This window comes from Sminthopsis crassicaudata, chromosome 3 (genome assembly GCF_048593235.1).
Source record: "Sminthopsis crassicaudata isolate SCR6 chromosome 3, ASM4859323v1, whole genome shotgun sequence".
Classification (NCBI taxonomy): Eukaryota; Metazoa; Chordata; class Mammalia; order Dasyuromorphia; family Dasyuridae; genus Sminthopsis; species Sminthopsis crassicaudata.
Genome location: NC_133619.1, coordinates 25,066,644 through 25,094,570, shown reverse-complemented (window position 1 = coordinate 25,094,570; position 27,927 = coordinate 25,066,644). Strand labels below are relative to the sequence as shown.

General features: G+C 35.1%; 1 protein-coding gene across 2 annotated transcripts in view; it reads left to right on the top strand.

The window, feature by feature from the left end:
• The window catches only part of PDCD10 (programmed cell death 10), a 43,281-nt gene that overhangs the window by 8,331 nt on the left and 7,023 nt on the right, over positions 1 to 27,927 (top strand). For both annotated transcript variants that reach the window (XM_074298139.1, XM_074298140.1), the window contains exons 2-5: positions 11,036 to 11,244; positions 18,455 to 18,508; positions 23,299 to 23,416; positions 27,313 to 27,439. In XM_074298139.1, coding sequence (XP_074154240.1) covers positions 11,149 to 11,244; positions 18,455 to 18,508; positions 23,299 to 23,416; positions 27,313 to 27,439 — 395 coding nt within the window. In that variant the 5' untranslated portion in view covers positions 11,036 to 11,148. The remainder of the gene's footprint in view (positions 1 to 11,035; positions 11,245 to 18,454; positions 18,509 to 23,298; positions 23,417 to 27,312; positions 27,440 to 27,927) is intronic.

Genomic DNA, 27,927 nt, shown 5'->3' with positions numbered 1-27,927 from the left:
ACTGTTCCCTTTCATTTGCACAATTAATCCCCAGTCATAGTGAGAGTGGAAAGCTCGATGGGTAAATTTTTTTATAAGTACTCTCCACTTGGAAATCATCTTTTCACAAAAACAGGTGCTTTACTTCAGGATTTACTTTACTAGTGGGTTGGGCTTCAGGAGTGGCCTGTAACCTCCATCCTTATGGCAGACTATCACTCCACAACTATAGCCTTATCACCTCTCTCAGGATTGCTTTTTCTCTTCCCTTACCCTCTCCTCAACACATACACTGAATCCCTTGAGTCCTGTCTCCTTGTTGTCTGACCTCTATTCTTCTTCAAACTAGGCCCAGCTAAATCCCTTGCTGCTTCTCCAAAATCACTGCTATTAAAAGAATTTCTAAGGCTTATGGGAGGGAATCTCTTACCATTTCAACCAGTTACATATAAATAAACTTTTAGAATAAAATTCAGTTGTAATTTGGAAAATGCCAACATTGACAACTGTTGTTCAGATTTTTGCTATTTGCCTTGTAGAATTCTAAGGATTTGGAGCATACAGGGAGACAGTCCAAATTCAATTCCTTACCAATATTTTACTAAGTAACTCTGGGCAAATCATTTAACACCTGCCAGACTTAGAATCTACTTCACGACTTACAGTTGTTTAGTTAATTGAGATAGTCCAGTAATAACTGTCACTTGACTATGTCTCTTTCCCTTACTTTGTTTTTACTCATGGAATCTAAGTTGGGACAAACTGACCTCAGAAGTTATCAAAGCCATCATGAAGGTGAATCCTCACTACTGTCCAACCCAGCAAGTCTTTACTTACTTAGCCCCTGCATGAAAACTTAAATGATAAGGAACTTTCTGCTTCCTGATTTCATTCCTCTTGGAGGCAGTTTGACTTTTAGGAAGTACTTCTTTCCCTGGAGCCCAAATCTGCTTCTCGAGTTTCCTTGGATAGTTCTGTTCTCCAGGGTCAGTCTGAACAAATCTAATCCTCCCACCTATGAGAGCTTTTCAGATAACTGAAGACAGTTCTTAATTCTTTTTTCCTTGTACTATTTCCTTCAACTATTCCACATATATCTTGATTTCTAGCTTTCTTATCCTGTTCATCCTCCAGTGCCTCCATGCTATTCCTAAAATATGGACACATTGAACATAGCATTTCAGATGAGCTTTGATCAGGACAAATACTTTTTGGTACCATATAGGTACCACATCATCATCTGGAATAAATGGTAAAACACATTTATATCACTTAAATCAATGTGCTGCTTTTTATTTTTTTATTTTATTTTATTTTTTTTTAATAATATACCAGCTATTTCTAGGTTGCAGTAGACAATGGGAAAGCAACAACTGATTGGCATAATTTCTTTGTCCTTTCTATCTCCTTGTCTCATATTTCTTTCTACCCCACCCAGTCTAGGACTACCCAAGTGAGTAGGCTCTCCCACTTCACCCCTGGTATGGAGACAAGCCTCCTGCTTACAGATATATCCATGGCTGGAAGTCTTAACTAGATCTGACCCTGAGGTTCAGAGGCTATTGGCTGTAGTGGTATTCCTTCAATTCAGCATGCATTTATTGAGAACCTTTTGGGGTTAAGATGCTGTGCTGTCTGGCGATCAATATATAAAAGCCCTTCAGGACCACACAGTACTGGGATATAAAACATGTACGAAGGCAACTATCAGAAAATTCTAGGATAGAAGGAAGAAGTAGACATCCTATCAGGAAAGACCCCTTAGTTGAACCCCAAAAGAACGTGGAGCAATAATGGTTTTCTTTCTGGCATTTCTAAGTAACTCGCTCATGTTATACAGTGGCAGAATCAGTGTCAAACAGCTATAGAAATCACACTTAACTTCCTTTGCCTAATGTTATTTCCAAGTAATTAGTTAGTGCTAGGATATTCTTGTATTTGGTCAAATTATTCTCTGAAGTTTAATTGTAATTAGCCCATATAAAAATTTGTTCTTAAATAGTATGCTATAAAGGGTTCCACAGTTTATTTTGAGAAGGAAATAAGTACCAAGTATGCAATTTAGATTTTGTGTTTTAGAGGGAAAAGCCACCTGAGTAAGCATTATGTCACAGAACTGTACATCAAGGATGAAACAGGTTGGGAAGCTTCCTAAAGATTTCCTTTATAGAATCCAGTCTCCTAATAGAGCCCTTGGACTAACTTCATTAGTGGGACATGTTTGTCCAGCCTACGGCTTTGTTAGCAACTCCGATGGGAGGACACATTCCTTGCATCTTCAGTTTGGGGTGCATTTTTAAAGGGTTCTAAATTATGTTGTAGTACAATTAATATTTAATTCGCCAAACATTTTGTAAGAATCTACTATGTACCAGGGACTGTGCTAAATTCTGGAAATACAGTTAAGAAAAAGAAAAAACAATACGATCCCTGCTCTCAAGGAACTTATGATCTAATTATTTTTCAGTCATTTCATATGTGTCTGCCTATACCCTCCTTGGGGATTTTTATGACAGATACTGGAGTGGTTTGCCATTTTCTTCACCAGCCCATTTTATAAATGAAGAGTTGAAGCAAAAAGGGTTAAGTGATTTGCCCACACTTACACAGTTGAGTGTCTGAGAACAGATTTGAACTCGGGAGAAGAAGCATAGTGCTCTGTCTGTTGGGCTACCTTGCTGCTCTTCAATTTAATAACATAAGAGAGCAGAACAGGAAGGAAGTCAAGAAGAGACATTTATATTCCGTGGAGTAGAAACTGAGCAGAGCGACTCCTGGAAAAAGGACAGTTACTTGAAAAGTCCAAAAGTTCTGAGCCTTTCCTAAAGAACTCTTTGAGAGGAGTTTATTGTGTTAGCCCTCCAATCAGAGAAGAAAGGCAGCCAGGGTCTTTTTTTTGATGATCAGCCTGGAGGAGGCAAAATGATGTGCCTTTCTTTGAGTTGAAACCAAACAGAGCTGTTAATGGAAAAAGACTGAGAATATAACTGATATGATTGAGCAGAGATTGTTTTTATTTATGACTATAGATGTAAATTTCAGTTATAAAATAATGATGAAAGTATATTTTCACATTAATGTGCCTGGGAATCTACTCTCTTCAAAGCTCCCTGTTGACTCAGTGTCCAGACCTTCTCCAGTGACGTGATGTCTTTTATGTTGCTAGGGAAGTCAGACTCAAAGAGTATCTCAGAGACCAGACTGTTGAGCTATAAAGAAAAACATTTCTACTTGAGTCTTCCAACTAGTTATTTGTGCCCAACTCTTAGAACAGAGGCATGGTCAGAGTAACTCCCTTGGCATCCTCAAGGTTTCTCAGAAATGGGGGTATTTTCCTCTTATGCATTTGAACATACTTATGTTTTTGAATGAGTACAAACAGTATGGAGAGCCTACTTGCCTTTTATGGGCAAGAATGAATAGATTTGTAAGAATTAGAACTGAAAGGGACCTTTTTCTATTTACTGTGTGAGACAAGAAGCTCCTGAAAAAACAATTCACTCTCTTTAGAAGCCCTTAGGTGCTAATTGTTAGGATTGAGATTTAAATTCAGGTTTAATTCTGTGTTCCTTCCACTACCCGTGTTGCCTTTTAATTGTAGTTAGAATACACCATAGTGAAATTTGTCCTGGATTCGATGTCAGGAACCCTAGGGTCCATATCTCACCTCTCTCATTTGTTAACTGTGTGACCGTGAGCAAATTACAACCACATTGAATCTTGATTTATTTTCTGTGATTTGAAAATACCCATGCCACTACTCACAATATTGTTTTGAGGGTTAAATGACATAATGTCTGTAAATTGGTACGTAAATATCAGCTCTTTGTCCATCAACCTTTAACAAAAAACAGGGTGAAACCTTAGAATTGTGTCCAAAGAACAGTACTGGTCTGGAACTCACATAATGTTAGCACTAGAGGAGATCTTAGAACTTAACTTGGTTCATTCCCTGTCTCTTACAGATGAGGAAATCAAGGTCCCTTCCCACACCTCCCAAATTTAAAAAAACACAGGAACACAGAGATCTAAGTAGTTGAGCTAGGATTTGAACACAGGACTTAAATCTGTTGTCCTTGCCACTAGCACACAGCTACAGATGAGGAAACTGAGAACTTGAGAGGTAGAGCCAATCATCTAAATATTTATTAATTACATAGTAGACATCATATGCCAGATCTGGAGATACAAAGATGAGATTGAAGCTCCTGGTCTTTAGGAGTTTTATTCATGTACATGTATAAGAAATCAATTAGCAGCAAGCATTGGTTAAGCACTTGTGCCAATCCCTGTTCGATGTGCTAGGGATACAAATGAAAAAGATCTCAACTACAGTAGGCAAGAGGAGGAGTAACAGGTCTATGGTAGGTATCCATTCAGGGACCTCATGGAGAAAAAGTCCAGAATGTCAGAAATAGAGCCAAGAGGAGTAAAAGAGTAAAAGTGGTTGGCCTGGAGACCCTTCTAGGAGGAAATAAAAGCAGTGGCATCTCTGGGAAGATTTCCAGTAGCTGTATCTTGTAGTAGGAGAAAATTCTGGATCAGAGAGATAAGAGCAAGCTGGTGCAGCGGTTATAGCAGAAGCAGCATGGCCTAGTGGATAGAGCACTGCCTTTGGAAACCCTGTCCCAGTCATCTTAGTTTTGTGATTCTGAGTAAGTGACCTCCATTCTTCATGTATAAAATGAAGAAATTGGATTAAATGACCTCAAAGGCCCTTTCTAGTTCTGTATTAATGATCCTTGCTAAATAAATACAAAATATATGCCAAGTCATAGCAAGGAAGGGAGGCCCTGATAGCTGGTGAGATGCAAACAATCTTATGGAGAAGGCTTTCACTGGGAAGGACTTTGAAGGAAACTTGGGAATTCCAAGAAGCAGAGGGGAAGAAGGGAGGTATTGCCAGGAATGGGTCACTGCAGACCATTGGAGGAATAAAGATGGCAGAAAGCAGAATGCTGTGTGTGAAGAAGAGGAAGGAAGCCAGCAAGACTGGGCCAAAAAGGGAAGGGGTCTATTATGTGATAAAGGGAAGGATGTCTGAAAGGGAGGATGGTAGAGGCACTCTCAATTTGAATTATTTTAGGTAGGTTGTGAAGTGCTTAAATGCAAAACATAGGAACTTATATTTTCTTCTAGAATCAGAAGGGAGGAAAGATGACAGAGGAAGGAGGGAACAAGATCCCTCATAGAGTGATTTCTCTTATACCTGGCAGTGTATTAAGCACTTTACAAATATTATTTCATTTTCTCTTCACAATAACCCTAAGGAATTGGTGCTGGAATGACCCTACTTCACAGGTGAGCAAACTGAAGCAGATAGGTTCAATAACTTGCCCAGGGTCATCATATGTAGCTGAGACCTGCAGTCTGTTCACTGGGCCTAAAGATCAGGAGTCTGTTAAGTCATGAGAATGACATGATCAGACTTGTACAACTGACAGCTGTGTGATGAGGGGGCAACCTTGAGTCAGGAAGACTGATTGTCTAAGAGACTTTTGCAGTAAAATAGGCAGGAAGTGATGAGGGTTTGAATTAGGGTAAGCTAGTGAGTAAGTGGAGCGAAGAGATAGAAATGAGATTTTGTAGAGAAAGAATCAGCAATATTTGATTAGTGATAGAGCCTAGATGAATGGTTGTTCTTTGGACAGACGTTGGTCTAACCCAGTTCTAACACTAATCAGCTCTACTACTATTGGTTTGTGTAAAAGTATCTCCTCTTTGGAAGAGTTGATTTCTGAGGGCTGTTCCTTTTAACACTCTTGAGTGTGCTCCATCAATTTCTTCTCTTATGAGAGAAAAAACTGCTCTTTTCTGTGAACAAGCCCCTTTATATGCACATATTTTCTCCTACTGGTTCTTTACCTTTCTTCTTTCCTTTCCTGACTTTTCTTTTTTTCAGTGGTAGGCTGACCTGCAAGAGGATATGAAATCAGTATACTGAATTTAAAATGAAAGAATCTGGGTTCTAATCCTATTTCAAATGATATTTAACTGTGACTTTGGGCAAATAGTTTCTATTGCTCATTTGGTAAGCTTGGACTAGATGGTTTCCTTCTAATTCCAGAGTTCTATAAATAAACTGCAGCTACATTTTGGGGGAAAAAAAAAAAAAATCACAAAAGGTTTCTTGGTGGTGACGTTGGAAGCCAGTCTGCCCAATTCTCTGCAGCTTAGTGACTTGAGAACAACACATTTACCTGCCTCTAGCTTCAGTAGAGAAAGTTTCTGGCCTAAGGTGGACAAAAAAAGATTGTGAACCATCTTATGCAGTTAGCAAGAAAGATATATCTTAAGGAAAACTGTGATTATGGAATGGTCTCAGAACCACAAGAATAAATCAAGCTTCACTAAAAGTTCGATTGACTTGGTTCACAAAGTTGGCTCGAGGGTAGACTATGACATCAGAAATCCTGAATCACAATGATGTAAAGAAGAATAATACAGGTGATTATAGTTGTAGGAATTAAAAAAGATCTGATATGAATCTTGGTTGACCACCTGGGACCTATCACATTTTTAGATGAAACAGCTGTTATAGTTTAGTACCACTATGCAAAGTAGAAATAGGCTTCTCTTGATTTGAGGAGGTCTGAAAGTAGGTAGAGAGAACCTGTACAAAGAGTTGCAGTAGGATTATGTCTATAAAAAAAAGCAGAACAATCCCTTTTGGTTAGGGTTTAAATGCAGAATGAACTAGCTCTTAGGGATGCCTGTTTGACCTTTTTTTTCCTGAAGGTAAATAGCTTTGGGATCCTTCTCTTTTCTAAAGTTATCTCATTCCACTTGGAGGTGAGTAAGGCTGTTTTCTGGAAATGCTGATTATGAGTCCTGGGACTGCCCTAGAGCAGAGGGCAGTATGGGTGGGGTGGAGGCCCTCAAGCATTCTTCACTGGGGCAGTGGTTTTTTGGCCCATTGAGCTGGTTGCTGACACACCCTCTTGTGCCTGTAAACAGTTTGACTTACTTAAAGCTAGGTAAAAAGTAAAGGTCCTTTTATTTATTTATTTATTTATTTTTTCCCTGCCCTCATTGGTTACCTATCCCTATCTGGTATGTATAGGAACCAGTGTATTTGATATAACAAGTCTGAATGGTAATGTTTTGAGATTACTAAAGAGGAAACTGAAAACACTAATTCCTGAGAACATGCTGATCATGACTTAAGGTCATCAGTATGGTTTTTGTTGTTTCCAAGTGTTCCTTTGGAGGACAAATTATTCTCTTGGAAGTTTTTTATAGGAATAATGCAGATTTTGTAGAAAAAAGCGATGATTTGTTACTTTTCCTTGATAACAAAAGGTAACTTGATGTTAACAAGGAGTTAGCTACCTTTACTTTTCAGTACGGGGAACTAGTGTAGGCCTAGCACTGGGGAAAAGACACCATTTAAGAAAAGCCTACTACTGTGGAAACTGTTGGGTATCTCACGGAAAGCATATTTTAACGTAGAAAGTAGAAACAGAATATGCTTTCAAAAAGCCCTAGTACTACTTAATCCTGAAATCATCTTGAAAAAAAATGCAATTTTAGGTAATCTGGGTGAAACTTTACATCTGATTTTGAAGTTCTAGTTCACATAGTTTTCAGTGTATGAAAAGGTTGTAATTAGTTCTTTTACTGACTTTTGGAATATATGTATAGAATATGTGAGTTGTCAAACGTTGTTCAGTGGTTTAGAACTCAGATCATATCTTAGAGAAATGATGTTATAAGTGGTATTTAGGCTCACAGGCCAGCACACTAATTAACCCATAAATAACTAAAATACTGCACATTTATAACAAAAAAAATGGGTCACCTTTTAGTCATCATAAAATGTATTTCATCGTAAAAAATCTAGAACAACACATAAAAAAGATAGTTTCCTGCCATTTCAATATAGATATTTAAAACAAAATCAATAAAACAGAAATATATAGTTGTAAATTTTATATAGAATGCTGGTGGTTAGGAATATCCATGTATTAATTAGAAGAGAAATTCTAGGCAAAGTTAGAAGAGTCCTTTAAGTCTTCTTACAGAACTATTCTTGGATCATCTCAAATTATAGTACCTGTAAACATAATAAGCACTTGATAAATTCTTTTTCATTTTCTCTTTAATTTGGCCAACTTCTTTATTACTTATTTACTTCTTGACCTTTTTTAGGTTTTCTTTCTGTACCAATTAACTGAAATTATTATCAACAAAATTGCTTCCTAATTTTCAAATCCATTTAACTTTTCTTAGTTCCAAGTTTTCCTTGATTTCTCTGTAGGATTTAACTAGATCAATTTTTCCTTCTTGAAATGCCAGATTCTCCTACATCTCATGATTCTCTCTCTCTCTCTCTCTCTCTCTCTCTCTCTCTCTCTCTCTCTCTCTCTCTCTCTCTCTCTCTCTTTTTTTTTTTTGTGGTATCTAAGGTTCTGTCATCATCTCTTTTTACTACTACTCTTGGTGATCTCAATAACTCCCATGTCTTTGACTGTGATTTATGTGGGAATGACTTGCAAGTTGTATTTCTGTTCCCAACTTTTTTTTTTTCCCCCAGACTATTCCTAGATTTTCCTCATCTTTCTAGTTATCTCCTCCTTCACATCCACTTTAAATTCAACAGTAATGAAATTGAACTTATCACTTGTTTCTCATCTAGGTTTATGGCTGTTTTGCTTATTACTTCTTTGCTCAGATGCTTAGTAAAGTTTTGTGTTTGTTAATTCTTGCATCATTTGTTAAAGAGAAAAGGTTTTTAGCCAAAAATAAAATGGCTATCACATATAGAAGAGCCAACAGCCATGTAATAAACCTGGTTGCTTATTATAAGTAATGAAGTATAACTTGCTTCATGATATGTGATTTGCTTCAATTCCCCTATATACAGAAAGTTGCTAAATTCTGTTATTTATGCTTCCATCTTGACATTTATCTTTTAAAATTTCTTCTATTAGTAACTTAACCTACTTCAAGTCTAGATACCTGGTCTAGATAAGTATTGCAGGTTCCTAACTAGTTTCCAGAATCTTTTCCTACTGGTTGGCTTTAGTATCATCATTCTGATCACTGCCATATTAAAAAATCACAAATAGTTGACCTTAGGGAACAAAATTCAAACACTGTTTTCAAGGCTGCATGAACCCAACTTTTCTTTTTGTTCTGCCCTTGCTAACATTTCTAGTTTCTGCCTAGAATTCTTACTGTCTCCCACTTTCTCCTATTCAGTCTTGGCCTGTCAAACTTCTAGCCAACCTATATCCAGATGCTATAACTTTCTATAGACTCCTTTGATCGTTCCAGCCAAAAAGTGATCTTTGTCTCCTTTGAACTTTTGTAACATTTTGAACATCTTGGAAACAGCAAAAACAAACCTACTAACATTTCTTGTAGTACTTGTGGTGGGTCATAGTCACATTCCTTTGCTACTTTGGTTTCTGGGAAATGAAGCTCAAAACTTAGCTCAGTTCCTAGGTAACATTGCTTCCACCAAGTTCATGTCTAGGTGCAGCTTGATTACTGGATGATTCATTCCACTGAGCTGGAGTCCAAAAGTTCACTCCCAAAAGTCACCTGGTAAGGTCTGTCTTTGCTCCTGGAGCATTGATATAATTGATGCCATCTGGCTGTAAAAATTAGCTTGGATTTAAACTTCTGTGTTTGACTCACTTTTTTTCACTCAATGTGGCAAAAGACTCCACTCCCTTTTACCAGAATGGGATAAAACTAACAAATAGCCCAAGGACCTAGGCTTGTTTGTTAAGGGCAACTTGGTCACTTTCACAGGTTATAGGAAGAAAACATCACCAAAAGAGACCATCAAAAGAATGTACCCATACATCTTTTGCCTTGTAACATATAAATCTGGATACAGCTTATTTTTTTCTATCAGATCTTAAGTCTCTGGATCATAAAAAAAAATAATAATAATAACTATCTTCATATCTCCCTCTTCTCACCAATATCTTCTTCCACAGTGGTTTCTGTAAAGTCTGGGCTAGCTCCCTGAAGGGAATCAGTCAGAGTCAGGATAAGCAAAAGTCCTTGCCCCACGTTGGGTGCCAAAATGTGATGTTCTGTTTTTCTAGATTATAATCCTTCTCCTGGGGGCAGATTTTCTTGAGGAGCTTCTGGGGAGGCAGCCTTAGTTTCAGTTCAGTTCCAAATAATCACCAAAATGCAGCCAGGAGTTAAAATCCGGATCCTATATTCAGTCTCTAGCTCCCTCTGAATCCAAAGCTGTCAGCCAGCACAAAGGTAGACGTGGGGATTTCACCTGAGAAGTCTTCTCCTTGACCCAATCCAGGCTGACTCCTTGCCCAACTGCCCTCCTCTTTTATCCTAGCAGAGAATGGGCTAGTGAGAACTTGAAGGCCCTTGTGGGAACTCCTACAGCCAATGAATTTGCTTCTTTAAAGGTTGTGTAAACTCCTTTTCAGAATTCCTTTTAAAGATATAAACTCCTTTAAATGTGTAAACTCCTTTTCAGAAGTCTAAACGTGTAAACTCCTAAAAGTGTGAACTCTGAGCTAGAGAATTGTTTAGACAACCTGAGTTAGCACCTTGTAATCCTAACAGTTTCTAAATAAACTTTTTCTGAATGAATAAAACAATATATATGACCTGTGAGTAATTTCAATAGTACTAAAGGTTGGTGGCTGTATTTTCTTATAATTTCATTTCAAACAATTCCTTTTCATTTCTTTCATATAGGTGTATCTTCCGCTTTTCTCCTCCCTGCTATAACTAGAATTTCTCACGGTATGGTTATGAATTCTCTTTTATCTTTTTATTCTAGTCTCCTTTCTGACTAAAGATCAGGAAGAAAGTACTAACCCAGTCTTATATGGCAGAAAGGAAAATACTAGTTGGGATTATATTACTTTAGTTGGAAAAGAAACTTGTAAATCCTTTAATTTTTGGAAGATGAAAGATTTCGCTGTGTCTTACCACAGTTGAACACACACACACACACACACACACACACACACACACACACACACACACACACACACACACATATATATATGTATATATATATATATATAATATGTATGTATTTTTTTTCTCTTCCAACCAGGTCAGCATATTTTAGTCATCTATTCCTGACACAAAAGAAAAGGAAGAAATACTGCAGTGAATGAAGAGTCCTCTACTTTTTAGCACTGTTTTTCTGCTGTAGTTGGTCTTTGAATGAGGATGACAATGGAAGAGATGAAGAATGAAGCTGAGACCACTTCTATGGTTTCTATGCCACTCTATGCAGTAATGTACCCTGTGTTTAATGAGGTAAGCTAGTAAATATTTTAAGGTATGACCATAATACAGCTCATGTTAAATTTTTATCTAGTGATGGCCACTAGCAGATCAGGATACCTAGGAAGAGGATACCTACATGAGGAGAAAGTATCCTCAAATAGTGTACATTCTGGGTTTTTCTATCTTAGGATCTGTTCTTTCTGGACCTAATCACATCAAAATACCTACATTTGATATAGTTCAATTATTCTAAGTACAGAATTTACTAATTTGTACTGTGTGCAAAGCATTTCCCTCATAATGATTATGAAGTAGGTATTAAAAGGATCATTATCTCTGTTTTACAGATGAGGACATTGAGGGTTCAAGAAGGTAAAGCAGTCTACTTTCTAAGATCACAGAAAGGAATCGGCTATTATTGCCAAGGCCCTGCACACAGACTGCTAGAGACAGCAGGGATCTTTGTTTCCTCATTTTAGATAATGGGTATATAAATGGAGAAAAAGGCTTCAGTAACAAACGTTCTTAGATTTTGACCTGAAAGAGACCCGCAAGCCCATCTGCAGCAGCTCTCTCATTTTATAGAGGAAGAACTGAGGGGTCAGGAACTTGGAAGTGACTTCTCCAAAATCAGAGGTCTTAAGTGGTAGAAATGAGATTTGAACATTTCATTGGAAGTTGGGAAAACTTCTTATTTAGAACTAGAAATTTTTGTGCTCTGAGCCCCCAATTTAGGCTAAAACAAAATGGTAATCAGCATATGGTGAACGTTGTTTTAGAAATTGATCTTGGAGTGTCTATTTTTCTGCAAAGATATAAAAAACAAATTATTGGGCAGAATACTTATGACTGGTCATAAGGATAAACATTTATTGATCAAATTTCAACTCTTTCTTACTTTACCACAAACATAATTTACACCTGCTTAATACTCAGAAATTTTGAATGTTTTAAGCTTGAAGTTATTTTTTATTTTACTAGAGATAAAATTTATCTGAAACAACAGTTGACTAGAAAGATTCTTGTTCTCACACACCCTACCTTGTGAACAGAACACCTTTTAATGGCTTATTCTTATCATTTGTTAGAAGTTAATATTTAACTACAGTAGAAATATGTTTTATATAAATGATTGTATTGATATGTAAAATTAGCATTCAGTTCATTGTTCATAGTCAAAGGGATAAAAATGATTGTAGATTTGATCACATTACACTCCTAGCTGTGAAAGGAATATATTCATTTTGAATCTGAATCATTCATTGAATGGTCTCTGGAATGTGTTGAAAGTATTAAAATTCCTTAAAAGTAGGAGTTCACTTCCATATTAGGGTGAGGTCCTGAGTAATGATAGTAGCCTTTACTCTATTGTCTTTTAAGAAATTTCTGACTTATGGGACATATTAAAGAAGAAGAGTTTTAGAGCTGTTTACTCATATTACAAGTCAGAAGTTTTTATGTTATTATGGAAATCGGACAAATACCAGATTCATTAAGACTGAGAAAATAGTTGAAGAGTAAGCTAGGCTAATTAGCTATTGTAAAATGCAAGAGTTCTAAGCAAATTGCCCATACATATTTTATGAAATGAAGCTCAGGGTTACATTATGGATTAAAGGGGTTCTTGGGTACCTTATGATTTGATCTTAAATCAGAGTCCTCTTTTCTGTTCCTTGAAGAATAATTATTTCTTTTCATCCTGATGAATTCCTTATTATGAAAGAAGAGAAAAATACAGATCAGAGATTTTTTTTCCCCCTCAAAAAAGATAAACTATACTTTCATTCCTATGCCCTTTAGGGGAACTGTTTTTAGGCCAGGTAGATATTATTTTGAAATGGTATATTATTATTGCAATTTTAAGATTAAGTTTAGGTTTCAAGTATTCTTTATTTCTGATGCCTTGTTTACCTAGAAATAGTATTTCCTTAATAGAAAACTAATAACATTCCTTCTAGAATGTCTTTATTTCTTCCTAGAGAAAGAGACATTATGTTATATTGGAAAAAACACTAGCTTTAGACTCAGAAGTTTAAGTTCAGATCTTGTCTTTCTTGACTGACTCCTTTTTGACCTTGGACAACTGAGTCATTCAAAAGGGCATTGGACTAGATGCTCCATGAGCTTACCTCCAGCTCTAGATCTGTGATTCTGTAGTAAGAAAATTTTCAAATTTTGACTCCTCCTAACATTGGCTTATTGAATAATGGTAATATTTATTTTTATCTCCGTTCTGTCTCTCATCTGTTTTTTTGTTTTGTTTTGTTCCCTACCTTACTTAGTAATATCTGGTTGGATTTGCTTGAACTTAGTATTTATATTTTACAGAAAGATTTATCTTGATGGGGCTATTTAAAAAAATTTACTAGCTAAAGCTGCTTGCTTCACAATGTATATATTATCTGAAGAAAAAAAATTAAATTCACAACTTTTCTTCAGTACAAATAAGATTTATATTATATGCAGCCTTTTTTCAAAGTATTTTTATACTGAGTTAAACTATATACACTGGTTCTGTAAGCTGTGTTCCAAATTGACTAACTTTTTGCTTAGAAGGAAATAATTCACTTCTCCTTGCCTATTACTACTGTTATCTTTCTGATTTGACCAAGTCCATCCCATAGGAATCCTTATTCTGTCCTAAGCATTGGTTCATACAATTTTTCCCAAGTCACTCCTGTACAGGTAATTTACTAGAGGAAGAAGGAGTGCATGGTTTCGAGTTTTTTGTTGTTTTCCTCTTTGTTGTTGTTATTTTTAATGAGGAAATTTGCATGCAGAACCATCAGTTAACTTTGTAGGTATAAGAATTGTAGATAGACTTTAGGTAGGCTACCAGAAAGATTTTATCAAGATTCATCAGGAATTGTGATCGGTGTTGAGTGGGAGATATTTGGATAATAGATCTCAATGTGTAAGATAGAGGCTATTTATTCTCTCTCTGGATGACTGAAACTGTTCAAACTGGGATTTCCCTTGAAGAATTTAGGCTCATTTACCATTTTTATAAAAGTTTTGAAAGAGCTTGGACACAGTGAACTCTTCAGGTTTTCAGATTAAAATGACAGTGAATGTTTCCAGGTAGTAAATGATAAACTCTAGGAAACTCTCAGAATTGGGCAGAAAGATGACCTGTGATTAAAGATCCAAAGAAGGAAATTCAGCCAACAAACTTTATTTATCTATTTATTTTAAGTACATGCCCTATTCAGATCCTGTTGCTTAGGAAATGGACATACACAAATAAGATTCATTCAGGGTATTTGCAATCTTCTGGCTAGATGACATGTACTCAAATAAGGAAAGAAGGAAACAAGTTGTTAGATGCTTACTGTGTGCCTAGATACTGAATTGGGAATACAAATGTAGGCAGAATAAAATAGTTCTTACCCTCAGAGAATATACATTTTAATGGAGAAGATTAAAAAGTGAGTAGAAGGCTAAGGAAGGTATGAGCTCCTAGGGCATGGCTTTGAAATCTAGAGAAAGTCAGAGATGTGTGAAGGTAGACCAACCTGGACTCCTCTTATAAAATAGAAGCTCCTGGAGGAACTACTCACCAGTGGAGGAAAGTGGAGGATTATGAGTAAGCAGCCTAGGTGACTGTGTTTTCTAAAGCTAAGAGTCTTGTTCCAAGGCTTGAGATTCCAAGGTGAGCCAACTAGACTTAGCATAATTTTGAAGTTCAGAGGAAGTAGTGAATGAATTTCCTTTGGGGAATGTTCAGTTTGACATTTTTTGAGTATTCTGAGTAGGAAATGTGACATAGCATTGGAGTTCAGGAAAGAGATTAGGGTTGGATGAATAGGTTTGAGATTAATTTATGTGGAGATGAATATGGACTTTATTGTAGCAGTTAAAAATAAGACCTTTCTTCAAGGTCAAGCTCAAATTCTGACTTAATCAAATGACCTCCAAAGTTTGTTATGGGCTTATGAACCCAATCTATTTCCTTCTTTATCTATTTATGTTATAAGATAGGATGATTAGCTTCAAATGATTCATTTGAAACTAATCATCCTACCTCATAACTTGTCTTCCTAGAAAGGTTTCTAACTTTATGAAGAGCAACTGCTTCTTCTTTCGATCTCTTCCACAGTGCCCTTACAAGTCAACAGGTGTTTATAAAATATCCACTTGGTCCTGTTCATGCTGATAGGCATTGGGCTAAAAAGACAAAAATGAAACAGTTCCTTCCCTCAAGAAACTTGCACATAATATTTCTTTGATTAATACTTGCTTGATTTATTAAGGAGCTCTTACTGTTTACTAGGACAGTAAGCGTCTTTTCCAAATTAAGGGGATTATCATAATTCAAATTGACATAAATTAATGCTGACTTTATATATAGGTATCATACAAGTTAAATTCAACAGTTTTCATGGCAGCAAAAAAGGAGGAGTCCTTGAAGCTTAAAGGAGGATATTTAGAACAAAAGAAAGTACTTTATATGGTAGATATCTTACTTTTTAGATTTAGAGATGTTTGTATGTGGTTGCAACTTCCTTGACTGCAGGGATTTTCTTTTGGCTCTTTTTTTTATTCTCACCACTTAGCACAGTGCCTGATATATAGCATAAACAAAAATACAACACGTAAAAGTGCCTTCCTCTTTTTTGCTTGTGTGTGGAAAAAAAAAAATTATTTTGTGAAATTCTCCCCTTCTGATTGATTGATTCCACTGACTAGAGTAATGATCCAGGAAGGATGTTTCAAGTGAGGTGATTGTTCACAGAAAGGACTGTAGTTGGCTCCTCTTAATCCTGTGACTTTTTCCTTGGTCTCATCCTCCTACATCCTTCAAAAGTGTTTGACAATGCTAATCACTGTTCTTGTGGATGGATAGTAATTCCTTCTCTTAACTTTTTTAACTTAACTGTTTCACCCTGGTTCCTTTTTGACATTTTTTTTTTAAACAATTTTCTTAAGCTTCTGTCTTTATTTAGTATTCTGTGGCCAAATTCAATTTCTAGGTTTCCTGATCTTTCTGTCCTCACACTTTTATGCCTTCCCACACTAAGGCCATCTCCCCATTGAATTATGAATACAATAAAATGATTACTTTCTTCTTTTCTAGATAAGCCTTTTGGGGCTATTGCTTCATTTCACCATATCTGTTAGTCCTGAGAGTTTGTAGATGCCAAAATTACAAGTTAAGAATGTTATATTTACAGGGAGATTAATAGTTTATTTGTTTGACTTAGGTACACATTTCTTATACTTGGAGTCAAACATTTTCTTTGCCTCAAGAAATTAACAGTAATATTCATTGAACAGCATGAGATATGCACAAAGCTTTGGTTGAAATGTTTTGCTCTTTCAGATCTATAAAGACAGCAATATTTTCCAATACTTAATATTATTTCAATGAAAACAAAAGCAGTTTAGTTTTGTTGATTTAACCAGCTTCTTCATTGTCCTTAGGGGGAAGAAAAACTTGTAATCAGCCGAAGTGCTAAGTTGTTAGAGTTTGGCCATTATACTTAGACTGATGAAATTGTTTTTGTAAAAAGTGCACACTATATGATCATTAAGACAATACAAAATAGGATGTCAGGCTTATGAATAAACATTGTTGTTCTGAAACTATGACTTTTATATTTGATAGAATATATTAGAAATGTATTGATTTAAACTCATGATCTAGCATCTTATGTCATTGTTCAGTTAACAAAGTATTTATTAAGTGCCTAATATATGCTAGGCCCTAAGGCATACAAAGATGACTAGGATCCTCCATATATAAATCTGTTCTGCTATACCAAAATACATACAATTCTAAAAATCATTGTACTATGTAAAATCACAATTAAACCCACAGGATTTATGGGGAAATGAGATCAGAGTCATAATTCTTAAAATATTTTGTTAATGGTACATCAAAAAAAAAAAAAAAAAAAAGGAACATAGTCAAGATGACAGCTTAGTTTTGTATATGTTGAATGTTTAAGAGTTACATGCATTGTAAAATGTATGGGATTACCTGTCATCGGGTGGAGGGAGGGAGGGGATAATTTGGAAAAATGAATTAAAAAAAAAAACAAAAAACTCTACTCTCCTTCTTTAAAAAAAAAAAAAAAAGTTACATGCATGCTGTCATTAAAAGCAGCACTGGCTGTGGCCTTGGCACAGCCCTCCTTGAGCCCTAGTTTCCACGGAGCTCAGGCTCGAAAACCTCACACAAATTGAACAGGCCTCAGCTGCTGGGACGGAAAATGGGGTACTAGCCCTCCTTTGCCCACAGCTCCTGCAGCACCTGAAGAATATACTTGAAATATGGCACTTTACCTTGGAAAAAAATGAAATTTGCTTATGAAAATGGAGATTGAAAGGGATACAGCTTATGAATTATTGTGAAGTGGTGCAATTTTCTTCATTCTTGCTGTTTCTTGATAAAGAAATCATGCATAAACAAACAGGAAATATGCGTTATGCTTTAATTGTTCTCTAATCAGTCACAGAACAAATTCATGTTTTCAAAACAAGCGTTAACAGCAGAACTAACTGTACTCCAATTTAAAGTAGAATATAAAAAATTCTTGAGAGGTACCATGTGTGATAAACAAGGAGTTTATGTCCATAAGAATATGCCCAGATATCAGGACTATTTGTTAGCTAAGATAATGAATTGTTTTGAATTTTACTTCTTTCCCCTTCCATCTAAAAGTTAAAGAGCATTGTCCCAGGAGTGACTGGATAGGAGTTGAGAGGAGCAGCTAGAAATCTTAAAGTAGTATTTTTATCATTCAGTTTAAATCTGTGACCATGAGCATTTCATCAAATATTTGGTCAACAGAACTATGCCAGTAGCCACCATATATTCCTCAAATTCAATGAGTTATTTCCACTGATCATTGGAAGTATTAGTTTTGCTTTGTAAATGTATCAAATAGAATATAATTTTCTAACAGAAGTGTAAGCCACTTGACTAAGCATGTTCATTTTAAATTAAAGGACAGATCTAAAACTTTATTCGTTCCATGTTAAATGTTTGTCTTTTACTTTAAAATATTAATAAAGAAATTATTGTCTGTAATTTTGGTAGTTCTCTAGTGACAATTTTGTGTAGGTAAGCTATTGACTCAATGCCATGTTGACGATTTAAGGGCATTGACAAGAATTGTTGCTAATTGAATTATGGTTGCATCAAAGTGATTACTGGAGAATTAAGATTCAGATAGGTCACACATGTTCTCTTAAATAAATTGACATCACTAATGACTTTAAACTTTTATTGCAGCTAGAACGAGTAAATCTGTCTGCAGCTCAGACACTGAGAGCAGCTTTTATCAAGGTGAGCTCATAATTTATTAGAATAATTAAAATAAGTTATTTATGAGTTAAAATCATTGCATAATCTTTGCTGACTTTCCCTTTTCAGGTGTCTTTGCTTTGGACTTGACTTAATGAAGGGGGAAGGGAAACAAGAATATTGTTTGGCTCCTTCATTAACTCTTCATTTTCTGTCACCTAGTGCTTTAGATGTTGATTTAAACATTTCTCTCCTAAACTATATTGGGTGTATTTAATGATATGAATTGAAACAACTTCTTTGTAGAATTATATCACAGAAGACAATGATCCTTGACAGTGTTTATTAAAAGGCAATGGTTTGTTAAACTCCAAAACTATATTTTAATTGGAAAAGAAGATGAGTGTTTCATTAGCCTCCGGACATTTTCAGGATTTGTGGTAAAGAGGGACAAAATCTTTTACATTTAATAGGTAAAACAGAAAGAGGTATTCAGAGCTATTGAAATTTGCAAATTATGGATGTATTCTTATTCTTGGCATTTTGCCAAAGTTATATAGCTGAAAGCTCTGAATTTTTTTCTTTTTACATTTATATTCAGCATTATTGTTTTTAACACTGAGTTTGATTCATGTTTTGCTTTTGTATTATTACATACGTTTACAAATTGCTTCTGCTTTGTGATAGGTCTCTTGTAACAAAGTAAAACTTTAAGTAAAATTGTTAACACAGTGATCTTATCTGAAAGTTCATGCAACGATTCAATCTGCATCCACATACACTCTCTATTTAAAAAAAAATTCTATTTTTTCTCCCTTTCACCACCACCACCATCAAAACAAAAAAGAAAAATGAAAATTAATAATCAGGCAAAACAAATTCCTCCAATGTCTGTACACAAAAATGCATATGTTGTTTTCAGTACCCTAAATCCATCAATTTTGTCATGAGGTGGATAGTATGTTTCATAATTATTCTCTGGAATTGTAAAATGGTCATTGTCTTTATCATGATTCTTACAGCTTTCAGCATTTGTTATTATATTCTTGTCCTATAAATCCTGGTTCTGCTCAATCCATTTTTTCATTACATATAAAAGTCTTCAAGATATTTCATTTTTATAATATTGGTGTTACATAAATTTTTCACTTGGTTTTGTTCACTTCATTCTGCATCAATTAATATAAATCTTTTTATCTTTTTTGAAAACATCTCTTTCCTATTTTATTGTAGCTTACTATCACTATAGCCCATTCATATCCCACAACTTATTCAATCATTCCTCAATTGTTGGACATCTCTTATTTTCTAGTTTTTTTATCACTATTGAAAAGATTGTTTTTATTTGCATTAAGTATATATATCCTTTGGCCTACACTTTACTCTTCTTCAAATTGGTTTGATTTTTAAAGTAATGTGTTGATTAAAATTATAATCAAGTTTTCTTTGGGATTCAGGCACATCATATTTCACTAATGAATATAAATTTACCCAAATAAATCTTTTTTTTTAATGTACATCAAATTGAACTTTTGATATCACCAAAATGGCTCACCTTATTATCTCTTTTTACAAGTCCATTTAAATTAAACATAATGTTTTTATACTGTTTTGTGGGAATATTTTGTATAACAAAAAGCACAGATGCAGTTAATCTTAAAGAATCAAAAAATCATATACATTTTTAAATCATAGAAATCAGTCATAGAGATATCTATGGATTGAGGAATGAGAAACAGTTGTGGCCTATAAATGTAATGAAATATTTTTGTGCTGTAAGAAATGATAAATGAAGTGAATATAAAGAATCATATAAGATCTACATGAAGCAATTCAATGAAGTCATAGTCAAGGAAAAGATTTAGGGGCAGCTTGATAGCACAATGGGTAGAGCGCTAGCTCTAGAGTTAGGGAGACCTGAGCTCAAATCTAACCTCAAACATTTAACACTTATTGGCTTTGTGATCCTGAATTAGTCATTTCATTCCAATTGCCTTGCCAAAAGTACAAAGAAAGAAAATAATTTATATGATGACAACCACAATTTGAATACAAGAATAGCCACAGACTAAATTGAATGGAGTCACATTATGAACACCAATTAGGACTCAGAAAAAGAGATAGGAAATGACATCATCAACCCCTTCATGGGCAGGGGAACTCTATGGCTATTGAATGCATTTTAAGTTTTCAATGTTTTTGATTAACTATGATAATTTTCTTTTTCTTTGTTTTGGTTGAGGGAATTTGAAAAAAACGTTATATAGGAAGGCTCTTTCAGTTGTATACTGATGAGAATTATAATGATGTTAAAAAAAAAACAAGATATCAGCAAAAGGTTATTTTTCTTAATTAATCATATTTCTTCATGGTTGCAAGAGTATGCCATTGTCAGTAGTATCTCAATGTACTTTTTTTTTTTTGCTGTATCAACTAATTTTTTAACACTATATTTTCTCTTTAAAAAATGGCACAATCTTAGCTATGACTTTACAAGCTAGTATGATTATCTCCAATTCATATGTATTATCAATTTAGAACTAAAAGAGATGTTGAATTTTTAACCTGGGATCCATTAATTTTTTTTTTAAATGTTGATGACTGTATTTCCATATAAATGGGTAGCTTTGTCCTCCTGTGCATTTAAAAATTTATTTTGAGAATGGGCCCAAAGGCTTTACCAGACTAATTTCTAAAGAGGCCCGTGATATAAAAAAATTCATAGGAATGCTGAAGGAGAGCTTTGACCCAGAAAAATTGAATGATTTGTGGCTGCTTATTTTCTCCTTGCTATCTTTTCTGTAATTGGGATGGCCCTGGCTTGATGCTTAAAGTTATGCCAGAATTCTGACTCTTTGAATCTACCCAGGTTTGGGAAATGTTAGGATGAATATAGTATTATTTTGCAATTATATCACTGTTGAGTAATTTTTCATGAGACTTAAACTTTATTCTCTCTCAAAGGAAGCTAGACACATATTCTTAAAAAGTTAATAGCCCATTACAGTAGTACATTGTGGGCATAAACAATCCTGTGTCTCCTACTTGGAAGCAGAGAGGACCAAATCTGTGATTTCATTTCAGGGCATTTCCCCAGTTCAGAGGACACTCATTCTGCAGCTTAACCACTTAGTTGGAGCACTATGAAATGAAGTGGGACTCCAGGATCACCAAGGCATTTCAACTAAGGGCATCCCAACTCTGACTCTCCGCCCTCCTTGGTCTTTAGAGTCATAGCCCACATTGATAATAGAAGGCCAACAAAGTGTCTCTCAGTAGCCTTGTGGAAGAGGTTATCATAGGTAGAAACAAGGGTTTGGGAAAGCTGTGACTCTATTGAGGTGATTGATTGCTTCCCTTGTGTTTTCCTCTTCATGATTCCATCTCGGTTTCTTTTGGCAAAATTACTGCAAAGAATTGCTGTTTCAGCTCATTTTACAGTTGAGGAAACTTGAGAGGCAAATAATAAAGTGACTTGCTCAGGCTAGTTAGTGTCTGGATTTGAACTGAGGTCTTTTTGATTCAGAGCCTGGTGCTCTGTCCAGTGTGCCACCTAGCTTCACACAAAGGTTACACAGTTAATAAATGTGTGAAATAGGATTTCAACCCAGTATTTACATTTTGTTGTTGTTGTTATTTGGAGAAGATTGCAGAAGTCTAGTAGTCCATACTGTTCCTTTAAGTCTTGAGTAAGGTAAAGCCTAAAGAATTTAAGTGGTTTGCTATATTTGTGTTGCTAGGAAGGTCTTCTGACTGTTGAGTGCTAATTACTCTTTGTTACAAAATGTTTCCTCTCTTTAAACAACATCCCTTGTTTAAGGATAGTATTTTATATAGAGATAATACACCATCTATTCCTCTCTGCACACAAGGTACCCAAAAATGTCTTCATGTAGTTTTAATCTTTAGTATTTTAAAACTACACAAAGACTTTTGGGACAGCCTCTATATAAAGTGATAAGTTTGTTTAGGAATACTGTGGTCAACAGAATCCAGCAGAGCATATTTTACTATTGCTTATCATCTATCAAAATGAGTTAGCAGAAACAATAGCATTTTACAGCAGTCCATTTTTTGATTGAATCAAATGTAAATGTGTAATCCTTATTTCAGTTTGCATCGTTGAAGTTTGTTTCTGCAAATTAATAAAAACTAAAATAATAACAGAGGAGAAAGGGAGTGCTTAACTAAGATGAACTTATTTATCCTCACATTTTAAATGGCTATGAGACTGTGGCCTTAGGAAGGATAAGGACTGGCACATGACCTGACCTGAAAGTTCATCAATAAGACATTCTCAGCTCTTAGAGATTATAGTGATAATCTGAAAGCCAGACAAGGAAGTAAAATTCTCAGTACAAAAACAGTGAGAAATGACTATGGGAAAGGTAAGTAAGAATTCTAGTACTCCAAAACCTATAGAAAATATTCTGTGTTGTTTTCTAAAACTGTTAATATGGATGTTGAAATATTGGGGAAAATGTAGAGATAAATGCCAATATGATACTTAATCCAAAATATAGTGTTGACAAACTATATACATTTTGGGAAAGGAATCATAGGAAAATAAAGTGTGCCTAGTCCAAAGGTAGGAGACTTTTTGTCATTTTCAAGAGTATAAAGAAAGAGAGTTTATCTCAAGTAAAAAATGGGTGGCTAAGTGTAGTGAAAAATTGCACTGATTCAGTATAGTGGCAAAACTTCATGGAAGGAAAAAAAAAAGCTATAGGTGAGTTTGTTGGACTTCAGACAGCCTGGTGATTCAGACAAATTGCATTTCAAAGTGCTCATTTGTTTTCTGTGTTTCAATTTTAACTTTCTCTTTGATCTAGGCTGAAAAAGAAAACCCAGGTCTCACCCAGGACATCATTATGAAAATTCTGGAGAAAAAAAGTGTAGAAGTTAACTTTACAGAGTCCCTTCTTCGTATGGCAGCTGACGACGTAGAAGGTATCAGAAATCAGAACCTATGTTTATAATTTTGTGCCTTGAAATTGCTAAACAGCATTTCTCTAAGAGTAATGAATCTTAAAGAGATTATAAATTCTTTGTAAAGAAACTACATGGAAAAAAAAAAGCACCCTTAAATTTTTAACTCACATTATATTAATGCTTTTTCAGTCACACTGAACTATTAACAAAGTTTACCTAAAGGTAACATGTAGGTATTTGTTAGAACTTAGCTATTTAGAGTGAACAATTACATTCTGATCTTGCCCTCAAACAAGGGGATTTCAGTATAGATATTAACTCTCCTTGAAATGCTCTTAACTATTTGGTTCCTCAACCTGTTCATTTCCCATGGCCTCCCCTCCATCTCATCTTATCCACTTACACAAATGGTTCTTATCCCTGATTTTGCCATCACCCACAAATACACTACTCCCTTGTTCAAGAATTCTGAATCCCCTTACCTTTCTCTTTCTTGTTTCAAACCCTCGACTCCTAAGTTACTTCCCAAATTAGCATTTCAGCCTTGGCCCATTCTCTATTCTTTTTCTTACCTTGAACCTTTAGTGTCTTAGATCTACTTCTCTATCCTTGGGTCCTTGGCCCCTTTGTTTTATTGCTTATTGCATTCCATTAAAACCTTACCACCTACTATCATAGAATACTTTACATTCAGTGAGGCCTGTCTTTTGAAGTTCCTACTCTGGGGAATTGGCATTAAGATAGGGCTTGAAAAATAAATTCCAACCAGGAATATATGGCAGTTTCAGCATAGACTTCAATGTTTTTTGTTTGCTTTTTAATTTAGCCAATGAAACGATGAAGGGCTAAAGAATAATGGCCAATTAAATTCTTTATCTTGGCCATTACTATTTAGCTCTTCATCGTTTCATTTGCACTTCAAATATATATATATAATTTTTTTCCCCCCACCCTTTAACTATGATTCACTAGATTGTTAATTCCCTATGTCCAGGCGTGGTGTCTTTTCCCTTTGTTTAATCCCTTTGTACAATTTGCACAAAATAGCTGTTTCATGAAGCTTATTTATGCCCCTTTTGAAGTACCTTTTATAAGTACCAACGCGGGAAACCTCACCCAGCCCGGACACGGAAAGGATTGACAGATTGATAGCTCTTTCTCGATTCTGTTGGTTCTTGGTACTGAGATACAGAGGAAGAGTTCCTACCCTCATTCATAGAAGACCAAATCTGTTGCTGTGATATGATGCTAACACAAATAACCTCAATAAAAGTAATTTACAAGTGCTTAAAATTGTTATTTAACCAATGAAGACCTCATAGATGTGTTTGTATTAGAACTAGGGTTTGATGAATAAGTTGTATTTCTTTAGACATAGAAATGGGGAAGGCGGCATTCCAAGCATAAATGTTAAAAAAAAGAACCAAACACCAAGGCACAGCATTACTTACTATGCAGGTGATGATGTAGAGTCCACTGTGATAAAATTATAAAGCCCTGAAGTATGGGATAAGTTTGGTATGGTAAGGTATTACCAGGTTGTGGCAGACCTTAAATGACAGAGTAAGAAGATGTTAGTTTAATTTGTGTAGAGGAATGTTGTGATGATATCTGTACATCTAGAAGGCTAATCTGGTTTCATTATAAAGGAGAGTTTCAAGGGAGATGGAGGGGGGGGGTTGAAGATAGCGGTAAATTAAAAGTAAGAAAAGAAATGAGAACTTTGCAAGAAAATCATGAAAAAAAGAATTGGCATCTTAGTAAAAGAGGCACAATAAAGTACTGAAGAAAATAACTCCTTTAAAATTAGAACTGGACAAGTGGAAACTAATGACTCCCATGAGATATCAGAAGACAAAACAAAACAAAAACCCAGTAAAACAATTAGAACAATGAGAAAAAAATATATATAAAGACCATAGGAAATATCTCCTAGGAAAAATACCTGTTCTAGAAAAGAAATAATTTAAGAATTGTTGGTCTATCTGAGAGTCATGAATAGAAAGTGATTTGACATTTTTAAAAGAAATTATAAAAGAAAACTGCCAAGATAACTTTGAATCAGAGGGCAAAATAAAAAATTTAATCTATAGGTAAGCCTTCTGAAGGAAATACCAAGATGAAAACTCCCAGGAGTATCATAGCCAAAATTCAGAATTCTTCTGTCAAGGAGAAAATGCTGCCATCAGCCAGAAAGAAGAAAATTCAGATACTGTAGAGTAACAGTCAGGATCATATAAGATTTAGTAGCTGCCATGATAAAGAAGCAGATTGTTTGGAATATGTATGGGGAACCTTTTTTCTGGCAAGGCCATTTGGATATTTCTAACATCTTTAGTGGACCATACAAAATTATCAACTTTTAGAATTTAAGCAGTGAGATATTCTTATATCTAGCTTTCAGTTTATCTTCATCTGGGGTTGCCTTAGGAAGTGATTTCACAGGCCTTCTACAGCCCACAGGATGAACATTTTCCACCACCACCCCTCATTTAGAGTATATGTTCCAGAAAGACAAAGGAGCTAATATTACAACCAAGAGTAACCTATCGGATAAAATAAACAAAATTAAATGGAAAATTTAACATTCTTCAAACACAAGATTCAAGAGATGCATAAAAAAGTATATATGAATGAGGAATCATAAGGAATTTAGTAAGATTAAACTGTTTACATTCCTACATGGGAAGATGATAACATAACTTCTAAGAACTTTATCATTATTTGGGCAATTAAAGGAGTCTACATAGAGGTTATGGATATAGTATGTTGGGATAATCTTAGAAGAAGAAATGAAATGGTGAGAAAGAGAAAGACAATAGAAATAATAGGAGGGAAAATCAGTGGGGTTTTGCGTAGGATTGACTCTGCACATTTGAGATCAACAGCAGAAGACAGGAGTAAGGGATTTGATGGTAGCAGCTTGTGAATCATGAAGGTGACAGGCTATAAAATCAAGACCAGTTTTAGGGACATTTGACAACAAATGTAGAAGAGGTGGGCTGAGAGAAGACAGGTATGATTTGAGATAAGAAAGGATCATGGTAGTCAAGAGAGATAGAAGGTTAAGTCGTATTCACAGATGGGTAAGTATCTAGTATAGGTCTACAATGTGGTATGAAGATGGAGATCAGTTGATTTTGCTAGAATTAATGTGCTCCAGGGATTAGAAGGAATAATATTGTATTAAGTGCTTGGATTGAATTTTTTATATGCCTTTGAATCCAGATGGAACTAACTTCTTTAAAAGCCTAGATACTGGGGAATCTCTATGTGTCTGTGTGCTGAATTTTTTTCTGACCATTGAGTTGGATTCCCTATCAGTAATAAATAGAAAATAAAGTACATTCTTTCTTTACAGAGGGAAAATGCTTCCATCTTTCTCTGGGAGACCATTCTTCTCATGGTAGTTGCTAGTGGGATTTAATTTGAATCTTTTTCATTTACTTCTTTCAGGTTGAGAGTTAAATTATAGTAGACCTCTTTTTTAAAAAAAAAAATCTTTTCCAATTAAGAAAAATCTATTTTCTCTTCTTCCTCCAGTGGAGGAAAAAAGAAAACCAGAATCCTGGTAATAAATGTGCTTAGGCAAGAAAAACAAATTCATTTATCACTTTGGCCATACCCAACAAAATATATATTATTTTGCACCTTGAGTTCCTTAACTCTCTGTCACCAGAATAGCATGCTTCATCAGTCTTCTGGGATTGTGGTTGGTTATTGCATTGATCAGATTTTTTATTTCTTTGAAAGGACTTGTTTTTGTTTTTGTTTTTGTTTTCCATAGTATTGTGGTTATTATCACATTTTTCTTCTACTATCTTTTTGGTCAACTTTTCCTTAAGATTTTAAGCTCCAGGAATTGATTTAGACCTGGCGATACCTTATAGTTTGTTTACTATTTATTTTGTCAGAGTATATGATTGAGAGACCAGAACCTGAATTCCAGGACTTGAATGAAAAGGCACGAGCACTTAAACAGATTCTCAGTAAGATCCCTGATGAGATCAACGACCGAGTAAGGTTCCTTCAGACAATCAAGTAAGTGTTTTGTTTACCAGAGCAGTCCCTGAACATTTTCATTTTATTACATGTTAAAATTGATCATTTTTAAAAAGATAATTGTCAGACTGTTGTTCATTTCTAAATTATCATATCTGCAAGTTTATAAAATGCAGTTTAAAAACTTGACGAGATGAAACATTTTTAACCATACACAGTAATTATAATGCATGCATAATGGAAAAGAATCAAAAGCAAGGTTAGTGCATCATATGCAGGGTGTGGAGGAAGTTTAGTGTAATGAAGGAAAATAAAGGGGTTCAATTTAATTCACGAGAATGGGAAAACTTGAAAAATGAATATAAAGCAAAAGAGGGAGCTCAAAGATGTCTTTGTGGTTCTTTGTGCAAAGAAAAGAAACCTATAAATCTCAAGATTGTGCCCCATGGGTTTTAGAGGAAAGACTTGTTTTGTGGGCAGAGGATGCTCAAGGCCTCAGTTTCCTATTCAGTAAAGTGAGCCGCATG